Source organism: Puntigrus tetrazona, chromosome 7 (assembly GCF_018831695.1).
Source record: "Puntigrus tetrazona isolate hp1 chromosome 7, ASM1883169v1, whole genome shotgun sequence".
Taxonomy (NCBI): domain Eukaryota; kingdom Metazoa; phylum Chordata; class Actinopteri; order Cypriniformes; family Cyprinidae; genus Puntigrus; species Puntigrus tetrazona.
In genome coordinates, this window is record NC_056705.1 from 10,439,237 (window position 1) to 10,461,736 (window position 22,500).

The following is a 22,500-nucleotide window of genomic DNA, read 5'->3' on the forward strand; positions in this document are numbered from 1 at the left end:
AACATTTATATATATATATATAAAATTTATACATATATATATATATATAACATTTATACATATATATATATTAAAAATTTATATATATATATATAATATGTAATATTCGCACATACATATATATATATATATATATATTGTGACGGAGGAGCCAACGACAGACACAGTGGGCGTGGCGTCAGGCCTCGAGAGGCTTTTTTATTAACAAAAATAGTACAAAATAAAGTGTCCAAGGGAAAAGTGTCCAAATAAAGGGGAAACTGGTGCCCTCGTTGTGCTTCTGGGATTGTGGAAGGTCAGGTAGTGTTCCAGGGGCAGGGTCCAGGTAAGGGGCGGAGTCCGGCGGTCGCTCACGCGCTCCTCTCTCCTGTTCGGGGGCGCGAGGGGCGGCGGCTTCTTCCGCGGCATCTCCGTCGCTTCTTTCCTCCGGTCGTCAGAGATTTAGGGGATTTAACGGCTCGGCATCCTGGCCCGTCAGCCGTATCCGGGTGCAGTCGTCGCCTGGACTGTGCGAACGCTTGTCAGCGGCGGGACGAGCTCCTTCACGCACCCTTCCTGGACCCACGAGGACACCAGCGTGCATGCACGGGGAAGAGACCGGTCTCCCGAGGAGAGGCGCGCGCAGGGCATTTAACGGCGGCGGTGACAAGGCTAAATCCCCTTCAGGTGTGCCTCGTCACACGCCGCCAGACCTGGCCAATACCACGCCCCTCCTCTCGAACACACCCACTCCCGTCGGGAGCCTGGTGAAGGGCGGCGAATAAAGGACGGGGTGATGGTGACAATAAAGAGGAGGGCAGCCGACTCGTCACATTCCCCCCCCCAGCAACAACCCCGTCAGGCGGTCGCCGCCCACGCAGGAGTGCTACCTTCCTCAACCAGGCTCCAGCGGTCGGAGTGGGCGGGGCAGGATTCCTAAATCCCTCTCGCACCGGGACAGAGAAACCGGGAATTAGTCGGAATGCTCAACCAGCCACCGGGTAAATGACAATGTAGCGTCACTTACCCTTCCTGGTGGCTGGGAGGAAGTCTCCGTTGTTCCTCCGTCCCGGCATGGGTACCAGCGAGAGGGGATGACGTCATCAGATGTCGCCCAACTGTGCCGTCTAAGCTCCGCCTTGCCCGCATTCTCCACCACTGTGACGGGAGGAGCCAACGACAGACACAGTGGGCGTGGCGTCAGGCCTCGGAGAGGCTTTTTTTATTAACAAAAATAGTACAAAATAAAGTGTCCAAGGGAAAAGTGTCCAAATAAAGGGGAAACTGGTGCCCTCGTTGTGCTTCTGGGATTGTGGAAGGTCAGGTAGTGTTCCAGGGGCAGGGTCCAGGTAAGGGGCGGACAGCGGTCGCACGCGCGCCCCTCTCCTGTTATATATATATATCTTCCGCGGCATCTCCGTCGCTTCTTTCCTCCGGTCGTCAGATTTAGGGGATTTAACGGCTCGGCATCCTGGCCCGTCAGCCGTATCCGGGTGCATCGCCTGGACTGTACGGGGTCCCACGACGCGCTTGTTTACGAGCTCCTTCACGCACCCTTCCTGGACCCACGAGGACACCAGCGCATGCATGCACGGGGAAGAGACCGGTCTCCCGAGGAGAGGCGCGCAGGGCATTTAACGGCGGCGGTGACAAGGCTAAATCCCTTCAGGTGTGCCTCGTCACACGCGCCGCCAGACCTGGCCAATACCACGCCCCTCCTCTCGAACACACCCACTCCCGTCGGGAGCCTGGTAAGGGCGGCGATATATAAAAGACGGGGTGATGGTGATATATAAAGAGGAGGGGCAGCCGATATATATATATATATATATATATATATATATACACATATACATATACATAATGTGTGTGTTATCTACAGACAAATTTCGAAAAAGGGGTGAATAATGAAATTTTTGGATATAGAAAAATTATTATTATTAGTAGTAGTATTTTTGTACAAAAAAAGCATGCATGCTAAGATTTCCTCAGTGTTTTGATAACACTAGTTGAAGACAGGTAAAGACAAGCTATTTTTATTGTATTGTTGAAGATATTATTTTTAAAAAATGTAAAGAACCACACAACAGATACATTTCAATCTTCATTTAACAAAAATGCTAATAAACAAAAATTCAACATCATAAGCTTGCTTCAGATACACTCCGAGGAACCAGCCACGTCCACGCCTGCATTCCTTCCATTTGGATCAAGTCTTTGAAAATACAGTGGGACGCACATCTCCAGATGTGACAGAAAAGCTCCTCACTTCTCCAGCGGTGCATAATTCAACAGCTTCTCAATGAGATCCACGTGAGCCAGAAGCATCCGGCGACAGCAGTACCTCTTCAGACCCAGAGCGTCGAGAGCATCCCTGGGGAAAACCAGCAGAGGGGCGTTCAGTCTGACACCACGGGAAAACACACAGAGAAATCAGTCCTGAATGAAAGCCTCGAGCGCTCACCCTTCTGTATACTCTGCTTGAAGAAGACCTAAATACGCCTCCCATTTGTTCCCAACAATCTTCCCACAAGTGAAGCAGCGGATGGGGATGATCATGGCGAAGGAGAGGCTTGAAATGAAGAAAAAGCAATCGTTCATTAGAAAACTCGCATCGCTGGACATTATTTTTGCATGTATTTTGCTTATGTTTATGTCAGGTAGCAAGCTTTTGAATGTAGGTAAGCAATGTTTTACTATATATAATAGGACGTTAATGTAAATACTATTTTTTACATTGTTTAAACGTGTCTCTCAACACGCAGACGAGGTTTACTCTTTAAAGATATGTATATAAACACGCCTTACGGTCGATAGAGATGATAAATATATAACCGTTGTGGAAATATAGCGTTGCATGTGACACTAACGTCACGTAAAATTAATAATATAGTCGTTCAGCTCAAGATATGTTCCTTAGTTGAAAACCCATAACTAAACTCTTATAATTAGAACCGGTTATTATTATGTAATATGTCATAATATGTCAAAAATGTAAGAAACGTTACCAAAACAATCTTGCACGCTGCACGCGTTCCTCTTGCGCGCTCACGACAACCTCCGCGTTGCGTCCCTCAATTACTCCCGGGCGGAAACAAGGTCATGAAAAGAGATCCGCGCTTCACGCGTTCTGTCAAACTCCAACATTAAAATATATTAAAGTCGTATCTCTGCAAACACAGGTATAAATAAAATGGTGTGCTGTATTTTAAGGCTATATTTTTTTTAGCCAGACGCTTGCACTACATCAGCGGGTTTAAAACGATGTTATTATCAATATGTTAAAACCGGAAGAAAAAATGGAAGATTTAAAAAAGGTGTTTAGTGAGATATTTATTATACTGTTTTATTTTATTATTGTTTCGCACTGTTTTGTAAAACCATGGCTAGAATAAAATAATAATTATATAAAAAATTATATAAAAATTCTGTACTAATGTACAATTCAGTAAAAACTTTTTTTTGTACACAGCTATAGAAATCATTTATGTAGTTTGATGATCGATTTATAACCATAGATAAAGCATCATGCGTATCCCCTGAACTTATGTATGTTTTATTGTCATTCTTTCTTTTTCCGGTGATAGATGCATGTCTGTATTATTTTGTAATAGCGACTGTTTCGTTTAGTAAATAGGCGAAATTAACAGCAAAAACATCTGTCACGAGTATGAAAAAAAAAAAAAAACAGGCTTCCGGTGTGGAATTCTGTCCAAAAATAACCAGAGAAGCAAAAACACATGGAGTCTGGGAAAATATGGTTCATTGTCCTTTAATAAGGTCATCGAGTCACAAGGGAGCCATCTTGTTTTAATTCACACAAGGAACAGCAGAAAGGCAGCAGGCGAGGTCGTGTGCAAAATAAATACATATGGCAGGAGGAAAGGGGCCACATTAGAGAAACAGGTAAACTTCATTAGAACAAACGAATAAAATCATAAACACTCATCATCAACATCGCCTCCAAGACGACCGCCATGTTGCCGCGTCTTCATCCCCCCCGCATCGCAACAAATACACAGTCCTCTTTCTTTTAAATACAGAGTTCTATTTGAATTATTGCATTACATACGCACTTTAAAGAAAATGTCATTTTCTGTGACAGTATGTCGTGTGACGTGTGAGTGTATATTGTTTGTGTCCGCATGCATTCAGGGATCGTTTCTGTCGTGTGCAGCGCTCGTCGTAGTGTAACTGCGAAATCGAAGCTGTTTGGCCGAGAGCCGCCGTAATCTACGTTGCATCTATGTTGCGTCGCGCATCTATTTCCGCGGGCCCACTTCGGAAAATCGTCTTTCGAGCAAGAAACTAAGATTTTTGAAATGGCACAGATGGTCTACAGTGCGCGAGGTCACTGGATGACTGGCGTTCGTTCGATAACCGATGCCAAATACGAAATGAACCCATATAATATTTGAGATTTTCTTTGCATTTCCACACCTCCTCTCAGCAATACAGGCCTGACTGTAATAGATGTCGGTGGCTCGATATGTACATATGGATTTGCGCAAGCATTTAAGTGCGAAACCAATCGCTCTTATTGGTTTCAAGACGTAAATAGCGTTTAATTTCTACAAATGAGTGTGTTTTTAACCTTGAGTCATGCATCTTAACTTTATTGTATCGTACAGTTGGCGGTTATGGATTCAGTTCCAGCTTGAAAAACGGAAATATTTTTTGGATAATTGGTTTAATATCAACATTACGGCGTGGATGAGGGTGTTTTTGAGCATCAGCCCCGCAGGCAGAGTGACTAGGATGGAAATGTGCATTGGCTACGACTAAGTTTAATGTTTTAGGAAACGTGTTTGGCCTAAATGCATCTCTAGCTTGCTCTAATAGCTGGCAGGAACGTCACCACAAGCACTGAAATTAAAAGGACAGCGTAAAATTAAGACGCCTAGTGTGTAGAGCGACCATACGTGCTCGTTTTCCGGGGCATGCCCCGGTCGAGGTTTCCAGATTGCTTAAAATGCCCGGGTTTTGACTTTGTTTTTCCTGCTGAAGCCACCTCTGTGGCCTTCGTACGTTGTACCTGTGCGAATCTGCACGGCTTCGGCCGCTCTCTGCGGGTCCCGTCTTTCTCGTGGGGCCACGGTTGGTCGACTACGCACAATGCCTGCATGCCACTTTTTTTCGAAAACCAAAGCCAAAACCTGATCATTTCTGGCAATTCGGAAATCCTTGCCAGCACATGTCCAGGACTAAGAGGACGTACGCTCACCTCTCTAGTGACTCCCCGCCCCTTTATATATAAACTCTAATAGTCTGTGAGCTAATCAACCCCACCGTCTAACAACCAATCGTAGGTCAGTTTTTTTTGGCTAATAAGATTACGCCCACCAATACAGCGCCAAGGGCGATGACAGCTCCTCCGATCAGGAAAGGCTTCAAATTTTCTAAGGTTTCGCAGCTACTTCCTGCGGACTCCGCCGCCCCCTGTTGGTTGGAGGCTCCATCTTCCGCCGGCTTCTCGGGCTCCGCGGGTTCAGCCGAGACGGGGTCTGGTTTCGGCGGCGGCGCTGCCTCCTTCTTCTCTGCTTTGGAGGCAGACTTCGACGCTCCCTTGGCTTTTGCTTCCATGTGGGAATGGGATCAAGGGGTTGAGGAATCCGGCAGGTTTCTTTTAGGAATACAAATATGAAGAAAAGGGAGAGATTGAGGTTTTACAATTTCTGCACGCGCACAACCGTTTTTTTTTTGGTTGGAAGTCTCTTTTTTCCAGGTTGCATTTAATCGATTAAAAATACAGTAAAAAAAAAACAGTACGGTCATAAAATATTATTACAAAAGTAAAATAACTGCCTTCCGCTTTAATATAATTTAAATGTAATGCAATTTTCAGCATCATTACCGTCAAGTGATCCTTCAGAAATCATACCAATATTCGTATTTGCTGCTTAAAACATTTCCTATTATTCTATTATCGTTTCTATGTTGAAAAGAGTTGCGTTGTTTAATATTTTGTGCACTGTGATGTATTTATAATTAGAAAAACCTAAAGAAAATAAGTTAACTGTAACATTACACTGTCACTTTTGGTCAATTATATACACATAAAATATAAAAAAATATAAAACATTGTGTTAACAAATGTTTAAAAAAATCTAAATAACTATATGCTTGCGATATTAAATTTTTTCTTATTTATTTATTTATTTAAAATGTTCTAGACTGCAGGACACTAAACGAAAAAGACAACTCTCCTTTTGTGTGCCACTGAAAACATACGCATGGGGTTTGGAGATATATATATATATATATATATATATATATATATATATATATATATATATATATGTCAAAATATGTGAATGTGTCACAAAAACAGAATTAATGCACATGAAACATTTGAGCCTTTGACCTTGATGTAGCAATGACATTACTGTACATGCAGTGGACTGCAGACTCTTACGTGCTATATTTGCTTGTATTAGACAGCCAAAGGGCAGCGTGCATTAGTCGTTGCTTCCTTAAAAAAGCATGCGAGTCTTTTGGGCTCTTTTTTAGGGTATGCGGTACAAAAGTGACAAGCAACACCAGTGGCGTTCCTTACGGACCTTTTGCGCCGGCCGAACACAATATCGCAAGCGTTAAACGCGAACTAGTTCGTCCGCAGCGTGCAAGAAATATCCCTGTGAATCTGCATGAGTCATACAGGACCGGCGGAGGACGGGTAGAGCGCCGTGCATTAAAAATAAATAGAGTCACGCACAAAAAAAAGAACCGCAGAAGCACGCATAACCTGGAAAGACGGACTGGAAATAGGTTAAGAGAGCGCGCGATGGATGTGATTTCTGTAGTGATGCAGTTATGATGGCTGAGCAGGCCACAGCAGCGCACTGCACTCTCTTCAGCTCTGCTGGATGGATGGATGGATGGATGGATGGTGATGGATGGCACGTACCTTCTTTATGCTGCCTTTGTAATCCTCGCTCACCTTGTCCTCTTTTCGAAGAAGGGCGGAGAGACGGGGGATGAGGAACCAGGAGCTGTGCTCTGCAGGAAGGCCTGAATCCGTCCTCAAGGAGAAACAGAATCAAAGGAAATGGAGTGATGGAGGACACAGCAGCAGGAGGAGGAGGAGGAGGAGGAGGAGGAGAGGAACTGGGCCGTACCACTCCATCGGTGAGGATGGGGGAGCGCGGCGCAGCCAGGGCTCGAACTGCTGTAACGGCTGTTGCGTCGAAGTTTTATGTAATTTCACTTTATTGACGTCATGCAGGCGCTACGGTCCGCGGCAAACACGGGCAGCTCGTTCATCCCTTCGCCGTCACGGGAGGTGCATTTTTTTGGGCAGTGCCTGAGCAGGTCTTACCTGCAGAGGAAATGTTTTACGAGCTAACTTGCATTCATATGTCAGTCGAGATGTGTTACATCACACACACCTCAAAGACAGATTGGTATGAACCTATTTATATCATTGAAGAGCCAGAACATGCCCTTAAATTAAAATACTCTATATATACATCATCTACATAAATGTTTATCTGCCGTCTATATCTAACAGAAAATATTTTGTCTATCTATCTATCTATCTATCTATCTATCTATCTATCTATCTTTCTATCTATCTATCCATCTATTTATATCTATCATCTCTTTCTTTCTTCATCTCTTTCTTTCTATCTTCTATCTATCTATCTCTTTCTTTCTTTCTTTCTTTCTATCTATCTTTCTATCTATCTATCTATCTATCTATCTATCTACCCATCTCTTTCTTTCTATCTATCTATCTATCTATCTATCTATCTATCTATCTATCTATCTATCTCTTTCTTTCTATCTATCTATCTATCTATCTATCTATCTATCTATCTATCTATGGTGTGTACAGCCTAGGCCTAAGTATTGCGTATCTATGTATTGATTAATTGATTTGTTTCTCATCTTTAGGCACTCCCTGCTGCTTAACCAGACTGAAGAAATGCAGGAAATGACGTCGTTCCACGCCCAGCACACTATTTCGGAGGAGTCTCCTCTGTATTCACTAAGCCCGTCCCAGCAGTGTGCCAGTGGTTCCTAAGCAGCGGAAAAGCGCAGCGTCGTACGTCAACAGCGCAGCGCCTCTTACGGCAGCCAACGGATGACGTGAGCTACGCCCGGAGCGCACGCGGGAAGCGGGATGCTGGTCCGGAATGCGCAACTGGAATGGAGAATCGCAACGACGTTGCTTCAATGGAAAAGAAAGATCGCAGCGAAGATATACAGCAATCAATCTGACTGGGACCTGCCGCCGCCGCGGAGGACAGTGCGGGATCCGGGCTCGCCGCGCGATTTTACTACGCGGAGAGGGACTGTCACGGAATAAATGCGCGATCCCTTCGCGCGTGAACGTTTCTGCGGTTTGAAGGGGATATGGAGCGGCTCGCGACGCGGCGCGCGCTCGGAAAGGCGTGAAAATATCGGTGACGTGACGGCGGAATGTCAATGAAACTGAGGCGATCGATACGAAATAATATTAAAAAAAAAAAACCCCGGTTCTGGGACAGCCGCGATCAAACACGTCCTCACTTCTTCGGGCGTTCGTGCGAATGCGAACGGGACGCCGCGTTAACGGGGCTGCCGCTGTTCTGAGACCTGTGGCTGGCTCGGAACCGTGATTCGGGTCGGTTCTGCGGTTCGGCGTGCGTGCGCGCGTGTGTGTGTGTGTGTGTGTTTGCGGAGGATGGGAGATTTAAGTGAGTCCATGCAGAAGAAGGTCTCGGGAAGACGCGCTCATACTACAGGTGAGTCTCTTTACGGGCGACCCGTATGAACATTTACCATGGTAACCGCAGTTTCCGTCAGAAAAGCGTAGTTACTACAGTTAGTGCGCCAACGAAGGAAAAACACTAATGTTTTTGTTCGAATATGCTGCATTTATTGCGATGTTTTGAAGCGCCTCTGGGTACATTTAGTGCTATGGTGTTGTCAGTTTGTCCGTCATTAACTATATAGCCTAGTTATCACAGAAAACCGTTAATGGTGTTAACGCACTAACGGAAATTACCATGTTTTTGAGCTTATAGCATGATAGTGCGATTTGAAGTGCTTTGATTATTTAATATTGTGATATACGAATATGCTAATCACTCTGTGCATTGTTAAATTGCTCAAAAGTACTATGGTTTACTAATTGATGTCATAGTATTGTCACTGTGTGTGTGTGTGTGTGTGTGTGTGTATATATGTATGTATATATATATATATATATATATATATATATATATATATATATATATATATATATATATATATATATATATATATATATATATATATATATATATATATATATATATATATATATATATATATATATATATATATATATATATATATATATATATATATTATACAGGCCTAACATCATATATATATATATATATATATATATATATATATATATATATATATATATATATTATATATATATATTATACATGCATTTACACATACATTATATATATATATATATATATATATATATATTATATATATAATATATAATATCATATATATATATATGCGCTACATTGCACAGTGGTATTAACATGGTGTTCTTGGAAGTAGGCCTAAATCAGATTCTTGGATTAATAAAACATTAAGCAGTTTTGTTCTGACATTTATAATTAATAAATTTGTATTTTGCACGTGACAACTAGTTGCTGAGGCTATTTAAACCACATTTTAGTCATTTTTCAGGTCCATACCTTCACAGCCTTTTGAATAACAGCGCATTTAAGGAGCAGTTTTGCGTTGCTGCAGGCGCGTGAGCACAACCGGCATTTCTGGTACATGCCCGGTTAATTACGTTACACTGTGGTGAGTTAGAGTGTGTTACTTCATTTCATTGCCGGTGAGGATGTTTGCCTTATGACTGACTCTTGCTCAGGAGAAGTACCTGTGCTTTTTGACAGCGGTATTGCAGATCCTGATGTCTGCTGCACACACACACGGTGTGAAAAGTTGATTGAAGTTATGAACCGGAGCCTTTTAATTCTTAATGGAGAGGTTGTGGTTGTATCCTCAAGACTGGATGAAGCCCATCAGCGGTTTGATGGGGCCAGCAAATGCATGCTCGCTGCGAGAGGAAATTGCTGTTAATTACTAAATGCAGTGTATGGACAAAGAGCGCGTTTTACGATCATTTTGTTGGTGTGCCGTTTGGTTGATTTACCTCTTGATCTGAATTTGAACAGATTATTGACTGATTACGGCGTCTTGGGTGGTCTATAATTTAGTGTGCAGGGCGATTGATGACTGGTAATATGGGGAAATAAGTTGCAAATAAGATGCACACGAAACTGTTGCTAAAGTCAAAGCAGACAATGAGCGCTGTCTGTTGATGGCAACAGTTGAATGTAGGCAGGATGATTACTTGCATTAATCGAAACTGATGCAGATAGGAGCAAATATCAGATGATGAATTTGTTGGATCGATATTGTTTTTATCATTAATCTATCCAAATGTGCCTTATAAGTCAGCAAGTTTTAATAGACATATTATGTTTTTCAGAAATTTCGTGCATGGCTAAATTCTTGTATGAAATACCCGCTTTTTACAATCCAGGTAATTTTAGCTGGATAAAATTGGAACCCACCATACTGTCATACCATTACAGAATATATATATATATATATATATATATATATATATATATATATATATATATATATATATATATATATATATATATATATATATATATATATATATATAAAGAAAAAATATTTTATCAATATGTTTATATTTAATATAAAATGTAAGAGTAAAAAATTATACATGTTAATATTTACTATATGTGTGTGTTTCTATATAAATAATGCATATATACACATATATATATATATATATATATATATATATATATATATATATATACTATGTTAACAAAAACTTTTATTGTGGATGCAATCAATCTTTGGATAGCCCTGGAAACATCACATATTTCTTATGAAAAGTGAAAGTCCAACTTTGTGTTCTGCAAGACCGCCTTTTATATAAACCATATGTTACTGGACTGCTCCGTAACAAATAATAATTTTGTTTTAATTAATTACAGAATTAATTTGTATATATTGTATTTTTATCATTTATTTCATACAGATTCGTTTAATTTTTAAGACTCCCTGATTCCAGTTTTAAATGTGAAAATGTGTGAAAATCCCACAATCAACTTTTACGTTAAATTCATTTTTTGCACGTTTCACTTGTTTTTTTCTGGCAACTGCGTTGCAAAAATGTGCTGAAAACACCGACAAGCATAGATGGAGTTTTTAGCGATCTCCATTGCGTTTTTCTGCTCAAACAGCCCGTGTTTTCCCTCACATGGCCTGATTGCGCAATTTATTGCAACCAAATCTGCAAGCAAACACTCTCCGTGACGTGCTAATAAATCCAAACGCAAATCTCAAATATGCTGTTTGCGATTGTGGCTCCTGAATAAATGCTTAAGCAACCTCTCTCTGATAGTCGTTTTGTTGTTTTGAAAGAAAAACAATTTGGAATTATTATAGAAAGTAATGGAGTTTTGCCGTTTTTACTTTTAAGAGAAGCTTTTACCGGTTTTCATAATGTGGAGAATATATTAATGCATGTGATAAATGTATGCCAAAACAGTTTAACCATCGTGCAGCCCTACTTCTCCAACGTTCTCCATGAAGAGCGAGCGAAACAAACCCATTCTTCAATCAAAGGCTGAATGTGTAGAGCGGTACTGAGGTGTAGAAGGGGTCTTGAAATCGCCCGCAGGCTCCGTTTGGCCTTTTGAAGCAGGCTTACCTCTGATGTCGTCCCCAGTATTGGACTGTGTTGAACACATTTGCGATTGGCCAGCATAAATAATAGTCCGATTAAAGGACAATACTGTTCATAAAGAGTAGTATATTCTTTCCAGTCTTTGCTCACAGTGATGCAATAGACCGAGTTGAGAAATGAACTTCCTCTGGTGCGTCCTGTACAGTGATTGCTGAAATTTTGATTATATCAGTACAAATTATAAAAATAAAATGCATATCAAAAAATACATTATATAGCTATAAAATAAATTATATATCTGTATACATTAATTATAAATTATGCGGTTATTATGCCTAAAATTGAATTTAAATGTACTAAAAAAATATATATATTTTTTTAAATTTTCAAAAATAAATTATAAAATAAAATTGATTTGATTTACGTAGTTTACAGCAGGTTATGATTACTGCCGTTGGGCCTCTTTAATGAAAATGTTTTTGTAAATATTTTGGAAGGCGATAAATTAATTGCAACAATTTACATGAGAACGGTTTATGAACCGTTCAGCTGGCTCATGATTCATGAATGAGATCCAGTGTCTGCGTTTGATCTTTAGTTTAGCAGTTCACCACCTTTTCACATTTGCAGATCCGTGTTGTGATAAAACATTGATGGTGTGTGTGTGTGTGTGTGTGTGTGTGTGATATCCAGTTTCCGCAATACGATGCAGGCAGATGTTCTCTAAAAATACAGCTCTCTGCAAGAACAACAGGGATATTGTCCCCTCAACATCGTGCAGTCTGTCACTAAAAAAAAAAAGAGATGGCCTACAGAAATATAGCGACCGTATTGTTTAAAATTGTATTAGCTTCTGTAATGCATTATTGAGCAATGCGTAGATCTTCGGGGCTCAGATAGTTTTAATTACAGCTCTGCGTCTTTACAGTGAGGAAATCTGCACAGCGGGAAAAAATTTGCAGAACCATGCGAAAAAAACTGCAGTTTATTAACGCGACTGCATCCTAAATTTCGAAAATCTAGGTTGCTTTTAGTGGTTGACCAGTATGGGCTCTTTAATGTAGGTCGCTGTCATCCGTTCTCAGTTCAACAGGTTGAGTTTAGCAGTCTGTTTCAGCACGTAGTTCATCTCACGGCTTGAACCTGCTCGGGCAAATCTGTGTTTTATTTTAAAGTAATTGACTCTGGGAGTTAATCATCACCTCACATTGATTATAATGGCCACGGATTATTCAGGATTCCCATCAGGGCTGGATTTTCCATCTTTTCAGGCAGTGTCTTGAGTGATTCACGTATGAATCAGTCCGTTGATTGAATCAGTCCGTTGATTGAAAGCAGTTTCTTTGTGCTTTATAGAACAAGGCCGTGCGCTTTGTCATTTTTTTCAGATCGTCACATTTTTAGCGTGACATTTTTATGACTCTGTATTGATACGGTTGAATATTGAAACGGTTTATGTTGCGTTTTGTTTAAAAATAGACCCAGAAGCAAGTGTTGCTTAAATGAACTGGCTCACAATGGCCATTTATAATAAATACCACGTACAGTTTTACTGTAACAGTTTTTTTTGCTTCAGCAATTTTGTGTGCATTATATCCGCTGTCATTAATTGTTGCGACGACGTTTATTTAATGCTATATTTATCGGAATTAGAAGATGCACGAATATAATATAAATAATGCTTAACTATATCTAAATAATGTGAGCTGCTAAAGGTTCGATTGCGGCCGGCATTGGAGATGGGCAACGCTGAAAAAAAATACTAAAATATTTTCTCATCACTTCAGGCCGCTTTCATTTATGACTCATTTGGATGAGGTGTTATGGATGTACAATCTCATAATACAAGCATTAGCATATCATTCATATTAATAAGGCCACTGAGTGAGGCTGGATGTACTTCTGAGCATTTCGCAAGCTATTATTTTGCTATCTATTACAATGACATTCAGATGTTTTCAAGTGTGTCTAAAGCACTTTTTGGGGGCGTCATGATATCCCACCGATGCTTCAACGAGGCTTTATCGGGGATTGCATGGAATTAAAGTCACCCGAAACCTCATCTTACAACAGGATAATTGTTTGAAAGACTTGACATCTGGTTAAACGAGCAGGGCACGAGATTTTCTATCCTCAAGTGCGGTTAAACCGCAGAAGCAGTGGATTATTTGTTCGCGAGACATTTGCACAGTCACGGGGGCAGATATTTCTTGAGGAGGCGTGGCAGTCTGAAGGTACAGTAACTGACAGGCCACAAGATTCGTTTGACCAACAGCTGCTAATTTGCACGGGAGCGACGGCCCACTTTTTGCGGCTGTGCGTTCTGGAAGTATATTTCCTGTTTATTTTCTCCGGGTGGCGTTTTTTAAGCAAACCAGCTAGTCGAGCGATATCGCAGCGTTACGTAACACTTTTTTGCATCAAATTAAAGGTTGTGCAAATGTTCAAGCTTGGTCATGTTTGAAAATCAGGAATAAAATGACGCTATGGCATGCATGCGCCCTCAGATACTCATCTCGTGATGCAATGCGAAGCTGTACTATACTACACAACACTATACGGTACTATAGAAATAATTATATTTTTGTTGTTGTAAAGTGACATCGACTTCTGTGATAATGAATGGAGACAAACAATATGCAATGCAAATGATAAAAAAAGCTTAATTAAAATAAATGCAATGTTATACAGTAGTCAACATTTCAAGTGGATCAAAACTTTTCATCAAAGTAGCCCTAAAACCAAAATGATTTTTTTTTTCGCTTCAAATGTTGACTGCCGTACATATTGTTAATTTTACACAGAAAGAAGGTATACCTCAAATATCATTTGCTTACAAATGATTGTAGGCGTGTCTTGAAAAGATTACTCATGGCGAAGTTAGAATTCCGCATCTGCAGATTTTTATCGCGCCACCAAATTAATTTCCTGCGCCCCCAAAATTGAGATGACGTGTGCTGCGTGTCCCAAGCTGAAGTATTATTTTTAACTTGATGTGACATGCTTGTGTCAGAGGAGCCTCTGAAAAACAACCAAAGACGTCTATCCGCCGCGCGTGTACATACAGCGACGATTGCAAAACAAGAACGTCTCCAGAGTGCACAAAGGCAAATATTCACGTACAGTGTTGATACAAGCAGCCAGCTGACTGGATCCTGCTCTGCTCTGCTCTGCTCTGTCGTTCTCATTCTCCTTGCCACATGGTCCACACTTTTCCTCCTGTCATGCCCTATTTATTTTTCAACACGCTGCGTTCCACCCCCTACTCATTCCTTGGCATGCCAATACATAATCCCTATTTTCCATTATGAAGTTTATTAATTTGATGCATTTTATGGCCAGTTGCTGAGTTTTTCCACTTTACACAACCATCTATATACAAACTTTTACCTTCAAACCATCCATTCTTTTTTTTTTTTTTTTTCAGTGTATCAATTATTGACCAGATTCGACCACATGTCCGTTTTTTTTCCCCCCTCACCTTCCTCCAGTTCTGATGTTGTTTTGCATTCAGCTTTTCCACATTAAGATGCAGTTAACCTAATAATTTTTTTCCTCATAACTTTTGGCTTTATCAACGACACGTTTTCCAGAGCAGGGACATTTTTCCATCACTTCACGCAAAAGTGCTTCGTTAAGTGTCTTTCTTAAATAAATGTAAAAGAGACTTTAAATAAATAAGATTTAGTTTAAGCCTACTTGTTTTTGTTAGGCCTACAAGAAAAAAAAATAATATTTAGGATTAATAAATTGATGGAGTAAATGACAAACATTGGATTATTTCCTGTAAAAATTCTAATTGCATTCCTACATTTTTTTTTTTAATAAACAAAAATGATTCTCATTGTCCATTTGTTCTTGTCAGGACCTCTTGGAAGTGATTTTTGCAGTATATGTAAAAACTTGATTTTTGCTTTTATAGTTTTTACCAAAAAAGTGAAGCTTTTTAATGTGGCGTTACTGATCGCTGTTGCCATCTCAGTTGCCATCAGAGTTATTATTAGTTATAACACAAAAGAAATGTTTTATTTAGTGTATGTTTGCATGACCTTTCAATATTTACACTTGAACAACAAATTGAAGGAAATTTCATATGTGCTTTTTTTTTATTTCAGTTTTTATTTTAAGTGTAAATATTGTTATATAACTATAAAAAATATATATAGCAATCGAAGATTTATTAGTTTGTTTTCAGTCAAATGTAATAGTTTGTAATGACATGTATGTCATGTAAGTTATGTACCAAGATTTCCTGTATACAGTTTAAACTTATGCATAAACCACTTCTTTTTGTGCTTTTGTGGTTGTGTGTGTGTGTGTGTGTGTGTGTGTGTGTGTGTGTGTGTGTGTGTGTGTGTGTGTGTGTAAACCTAACCTTAGCCCTCTGGCTTTTGTTTTGTTTTGTTGTTTTACTTTGACATGTACTTTACCTGAAATACAAGTTAAATCAGTAAATCGAATCAAGAGCGTCTGCATTGGAATCAAATCGAATCATGAAATCTTTCTCAGTGCCCAGCCTTGTAGAAATCCGGCCTTTAAACACGCAGGCTGAAAAGTTACTAGGTAATATGAACCAGATTTCTAATCTCAAATATGGTCATCCCTCCTTGACTCGTTTTTCGTCTCTTTCATTTCTCCAGTGTAACGTCCTTGTTGTGTTTTCACCATCTCTGTGTAGCTGCAGCCCGCTTTCTCTGTCTTTTCTCCTTTTCATCTCGCTCATCCATACTCCGAGTTTGGCTTCAACCGCTCTCGTCCTTTTTTTAGATTGAGGACCATGTGCTACACACACCCACTCTCCCCTGCCTCTCCTCTCTTCTCCTCTCCTCTCATCTCTTGCTCCAGATTCTTCCTTCCCTCCTTCTCTCTCTCTCTCTCTCTCTCTCTCTCTCTCTCTCTCTCTCTCTCTCTCTCTTCCTCCTTCACTCACCCTTGCTCTCTCTTGCCTTCTGTCTTTTTTCTCCTAATTTTCATGCTAGTCCTCCTTTTCCCTGCATCCTCATCATGTTTCACTTTCACTGCCGCCCACTCGGTTCTTTCAACATCTTCCAGCTCCACCTGCAGTGTGTGTATTTGTGTATTTATGTCTGCTTCGAATGAGTGTGTATGCCTGAGTTAGTGTGAACACATTTTTCAGAAATATATGAAATCAAAGACGAAATATGAACATTTTTGCACGATTTCTGCGCTGACTTTGGCCAGTGGATTTCAGATTGCAAAATTGTAAAAGTTTGCCTTTTGGATAAGAAAGTTTCTGCAAATCAAGACTTTGGACAATCATCTGTCATTAATAGACATTATAACGATTGCACATGATGGGCCCTTCTGTTTTATTTTATTTAATTTTTTTTTATTTTTTTATTTGTCTGTTTGTGATGTCTTAGTTTACATGTTAATGATAAGAGGCCAATGCCAAGGCAAACATAATGTATTTTATGCACCGATGCTGCATTTATTTAATCAAAAAAAATACAGTAATATTGTGAAATATTAGTATTATTTAACTGGAATGTTTTCTATTTAATATATTTTAAAATGTAGCATTATTTATTTCTGCATTTACAGCATCATTACTCCAGTTTTCAGTATCACGGGGATAATACTAATATGATGGTTTGCTGTTCAAATGCATTTCTGGTTATTATATATTATTAAAAACAGCTGTGCTGCTTCATATTGTGTGAGATCTGTGATACAGGACGTCAAAACAACAGCATTTATTTGATGTAGAAATATTTAGTAGCATTACAAATGTTTTTAACTTTTTGCTTTTATTAAGGTAATAATTAAAAAATAAAAATACTGGCTTAAATTATTGAGTGGTATAATGCTAAAATGATTTTTAAATTTACTAGCATATAGATGCATGTATTTAAATGAATAACAAATACAATGTATTTGTAAATAAAATGTTATTTTATAAACTGAAAAAATAAATTAAGTGATTGTAGTTTTTATTTATTGTAGAAATAGTTATAAACTTTCATGGCAGTCAAGAGTTTTCCCATGGGTTTCTTACCTTCCTGAGGAAGTAAGCAGGATGTTTATGACAAAAAATGTCCTTTTTTATTTACTTAAAGTGTTCTTGGTGTCCAGACAGGCTTTAAATTAGCGTTTGGTTTTAGGGACGAGTCTTTGCAGATAGATGGATGGTAGGAAAGAGAAACAGAGAGACGCAGGTGTGAAGAGAAATGGGAAGATTGAGCACTGATGAACTGCTAACAGTGTGATAGACTGTGCTGTGTGTGTTATTGTACAGCTGCAGTGAAACCATTTACAATCTGTCACTTTATCAGGCAGGAGAATGATTAACTAGTAGTGCTAGTTTAAAGATACAGTGTCTTTTTTTGGTGTGAAATACTTGTTTTGTATTTTAATGTGCGAAGACATCTACAAGTCTGCCATTTAGTGTGGGGTTGGGTTGGCTTAAACCAACTCATGGGTTTAAAGACAGTCATTATCGGTGGTCCGAGTGTAAAGATTGGTTTGTTTTGGGATTTGAACAAACTTTTGATGTTAAGAAACCAATAAACCATGGAAGAAGGAAGTAAATGTTGATTTCATGTTGACTTGATCCTTTGCTCCACACCACCCAGTAAAAAGCACAAATGTTTTGGGGAAGTGATTTGTCAGGGCGTTTCCCTTTACCCCAATCCACGAAAAGATCAACAGAATATGTGGCTGTCACATCCTGTGTTATCAACATTATCTGCTCTCTCTGAAAGTACCTGTTGATCGATGAAATGGTTTGTTTGAGATTTGTGTTGTAAATGGAGCGATTTTGCCACACAATGAAAGTTTGCTGGGTCAGAGCTTTACCGTGTCTGGACTGAAAGCGGTATCCATGGAAACCATCAGTAGTCCTCCTTCACAATCGCAAGACTCTCTCTCTGTTTGTTTTTGTCTTGTAGTTACTGGTGATTGCTGAGGCAAGCATTACTACTGTTGCTCACACTTAAACTCAGAGATTTGAACAAAATGCTCTTTTACTTGGGCCATTAGCAACCATACTTAAAACCATACCATCTGCACTGCTGCACCCTGAAAAGCACCCTGCACACCGTAACAATTGCTGTGTAACACCCTAACAGCATTGAAAACCCTAACAACTGCAGTACAAGACCCTGAAAACGGTCCTGAACACCCTAACAACAGTATAACACACTAACAACCCTGAACACCCTAACAACAGTACAACACACTAACAACCCTGAACACCCTAACAACAGTACAACACACTAACAACCCTGAACACCCTAACAACAGTACAACACACTAACAACCCTGAACACCCTAACAACAGTACAATACCCTAACAACCCTGAACACCCTAACAACCGCAGTGCAACAACCTATCAACCCTTAACATCATAACAACTGCAGTACAACACCCCTGAACACCCTAACAACGGTACAATACCCTAACAACCATGAACACCCTAACAACGGTACAGTACCCTAACAACCCTGAACACCCTAACAACAGTACAGTACCCTAACAACCCTGAACACCCTAACAACAGTACAGTACCCTAACAACCCTGAACACCCTAACAACAGTACAATACCCTAACAACCCTGAACACCCTAACAACGGTACAGTACCCTAACAACCCTGAACACCCTAACAACTACAGTGCAATTAAGAGCTCACCCAGACCTCCTCAGCTACTTCATAGCAAAGCCCTAGTAGCCTCCTAAACACTTTATAATAATGCCATCATTGATATAAAGAGTTAGGATCATTTATAGTCATCATTGTTATGGGTCACTTCCTCTTTGTCTTTCTTTTCCTCTTTCATAATTTCCCTCAATCCTTTCTCTCTAGCTTCTTATTTCTATCAGACCAGGAGTCTCTGATGCACAATTATAAAACCGATTTAGATCACCCAAAAATGAAATTATATTTGAACGGTGTTTTGTCATTATGAAATGAGGGTAAGAAAATGGCAGATTTTTTTTTTTTTTTTTTTTTTTTTAACCATTCCTTTTAAATCACAGATCACCGGAACATTGTTTGTCTTGACGTTAAAGCCGCTGTTGTTGTTTTTTTTTCTAATGTGAGCTGAGGAGTTTTTTTTTTTCTGCAATAGCAATTCCATTTAGAGTGTGCGTGCGTTCGGCCGCCTTCTCTTTTGGACTTTTTGTACTCTTGTCTTTTATTGCAGAATTGAAGAAGTGGTGAATGAGAAGTGTGTGTGTGTGTGTGTGTGTGTGTGTGTGTGTCAAACAGTCCATAACTGGAGTGTGTTGACGTGTTTCAGGGCAGTGATGCCGGGCATGGTACTGTTTCGGCGCCGCTGGTCAGTCGGCAGTGATGACCTGGTGTTACCGGCTTTCTTCCTGTTCATACTACACTGCATATGGTGAGTTAGTATTTGTGTTTGTCTGTACAGTTTGTGCTTTTTGTGCAATCAAACCAGTAAAGAATAAGCCATCACTGTGACTTCAGCAGAGGTCGAATGAGCAAATCAAACATTTAAATGATTTCCATAATGATGAAGTACACAAATATTTTGAGTAATATTTACCACTTATACACACCTCTATACACAATAAATTTACACAGTATGCACGGATATATTTTGTAAATAAAAACTTCTACTCCTATTTCATGCACATTTTAACAAAAATTCCACTCATTTTGAGTGTTTTTGAGGTGACAGACTCAAATATTTCCCAGCATTCTCTATGTCAGCAGATAAATTTGCAGATTTATCGCATGGCATAATCTTTGCCGCCTATAAACTAAATGGACTGTTTTTGTTGGGAATTGGAAAAGAAGTTCAAAATACGAAATTGCCCAATGGGATTAAGTCGTATAATGTAATTCATTTTAACGCGAATATCGTCATAAACGTGAGATTTCCGAGATGTGTATGTTTTTGTGACGCTGCGGCTTTGTTCTTTCGGCAGGCTCGTGGTTCTGTCCGTGGTTCTCTTTGGGCTGCCGTACAATTCAGAGCAGTCATGCTCGGTCACGCTGGTGGATCACGGTCGGGGTTACCTTGGCATCCTGGTCAGCTGTCTGATCTGCGAGAGCGCCATCATGTGGCTGAGCATGAGAGGCAGCATCCTGTATACACAACCCAGAGAGGCCGTGCAGTATGTACTCTATATACGGCTGGGTAAGACACACTTTTGCGCAAAAAAAATCGTGAAAAAATTTCAGCGGTTCTCTGCGTGTCTCATGCGTCAGCTCTGTTAACTGTAGCGATCCATCGTGGGCATGCTACTGAAGCAAACGCTTTTCCAAATTTTAAGGCAGCATTGCAAAACTTTCGTGTGAATAAAATATATTTTTGGTACTCCTCTCAAAAGTTTGCCCAGCTATGACGACGTCTGCTACAGAAAATGCCAGAAATGTGAAAAAAGTCTGAGTTCGGTGAAAACATTCTGTGCTCTTAATTTCAAAACTATGGGCGAATACTGATCATTGGAACTGAAGTGGACTATTTTCATCAGTGATTGTGTGCTTTTTGCGCTTTTTTGATACGCACACGTGGATAAGTTTATGGAAGCTAGTTTTCACCACAAAATAAAATAAATGTTATCTTACAATTCAACCTATTTTCCCAGAATTGCAGAGTTCTTCTGAATTTAGTTTGTGTCTTGCAATTCTGATTTATTTGTTTTTGCCTTGGAATAAAAAAAAAATAAAATAAAATAAAGTATATATATATATATATATATATATATATATATATATATATATATATATATATATATATATATATATATCCTCTATTACTACTCTATTATTATTATTATTATTATTTTATTATTTTTTTTTTTTTTTTTTTATTATTTTATACAATGTACTTTTCCCATAGAATTTTGAAATGACATCTTTCAAGCCTTGTCAATTTTTTTATACGTTGCTATTTTTTTCAGAATCTTAAGGGGGAAAAAAATTTGAATAGTGGGAAAGCCAGTTAATTCACAATTGCCCCTTCACTAAATCAATGAGCAATGATAATACTCGTAATACTTACTGTAGCAAGTGTTTCATTGAAACATGTGGTTAGGCTTTAAATCAGCACTTGACATTAATTGTTATCCCTCTCTGCAGCCATCCTGCTGGTGGAGCTGGTGTACGCGGTGGTGGGCATCGCCTGGTTGGTGCAGTACTACCAGCCCTGCCCCGACATAACCGCCAAGAACCTCGCCCTGGGTAAGACGTCATGACGAAACAATAAGTGACGTACTATATAGGGGGGTCGGGACACTTTACAGTAGGGTTCATTAGTTAATGTTAGTTAACAACTTTATTATCATGAACTGCAGCATTTCCACAGCATTTAGTAATCTTAGTGAATGTTAATTTTAGCGTTTGCTAATGCACTATTAAAATCACAAGTTGTGTTTTTTACCATTAGTTAAAAATAATATAAGAAACGTGAACAACTGTAATAAATTTAGGGTTCACCTTTTTGTAAAGTGTTACGCAAAATTTCTGATTTTGTAACGGTATTAGGGTTAGTAAGCGATTAAAGGTTTTTATCTAATTAATTACATGATGCGGCGATTAATTAATAAAATTAATCACAAATTAATTGCACTTCAAATATGGGTGAGAAATTACTCCCAAAAGAAAATTGTAGGTCGTTGTTGTGTAAAGCATCAAACAGACATCACAAAAAGTATTAAATTAAATTAAATTAATTACATATGCTCTTTTTAACCATGAGTGACAGTAAATTATAACACAATTGTAATTTTGGGGTAGTTGAATTATACACTTAATAATTGATTACATTAATTTTATTATTATTACT

General features: G+C 39.2%; 2 protein-coding genes and 1 long non-coding RNA gene across 4 annotated transcripts in view; 1 reads left to right on the top strand and 2 right to left on the bottom strand.

Annotated features, from left to right (window-relative positions):
- Nucleotides 1-1,999: 1,999 nt before the first annotated feature.
- polr2l (RNA polymerase II, I and III subunit L) lies at nt 2,000-3,116 on the bottom strand. The gene is made up of 3 exons (XM_043243524.1): nt 2,988-3,116; nt 2,444-2,551; nt 2,000-2,353 (listed from the first exon to the last, which is right to left on the bottom strand). The coding sequence occupies exons 2-3, from the start codon at nt 2,536-2,538 to the stop codon at nt 2,245-2,247; spliced, it is 204 nt and encodes a 67-aa protein (XP_043099459.1). The 5' UTR covers nt 2,539-2,551; nt 2,988-3,116; the 3' UTR covers nt 2,000-2,244.
- Nucleotides 3,117-3,735: 619 nt separating this feature from the next.
- On the bottom strand, nt 3,736-7,535 carry LOC122348375. The gene is made up of 2 exons (XR_006251320.1): nt 6,887-7,535; nt 3,736-5,602 (listed from the first exon to the last, which is right to left on the bottom strand). It is a non-coding gene; the product is annotated as an uncharacterized LOC122348375 (long non-coding RNA).
- A 397-nt stretch (nt 7,536-7,932) lies between these two features.
- dagla (diacylglycerol lipase, alpha) overlaps nt 7,933-22,500 on the top strand; it is a 34,082-nt gene continuing 19,514 nt past the window's right edge. The window contains exons 1-4 of one of the 2 annotated variants that reach the window (XM_043243759.1): nt 7,933-8,708; nt 19,987-20,088; nt 20,639-20,850; nt 21,795-21,896. In XM_043243759.1, coding sequence (XP_043099694.1) covers nt 19,994-20,088; nt 20,639-20,850; nt 21,795-21,896 — 409 coding nt within the window. In that variant the 5' untranslated portion in view covers nt 7,933-8,708; nt 19,987-19,993. The remainder of the gene's footprint in view (nt 8,709-19,986; nt 20,089-20,638; nt 20,851-21,794; nt 21,897-22,500) is intronic. The other variant, XM_043243758.1, reaches the window with a different exon arrangement.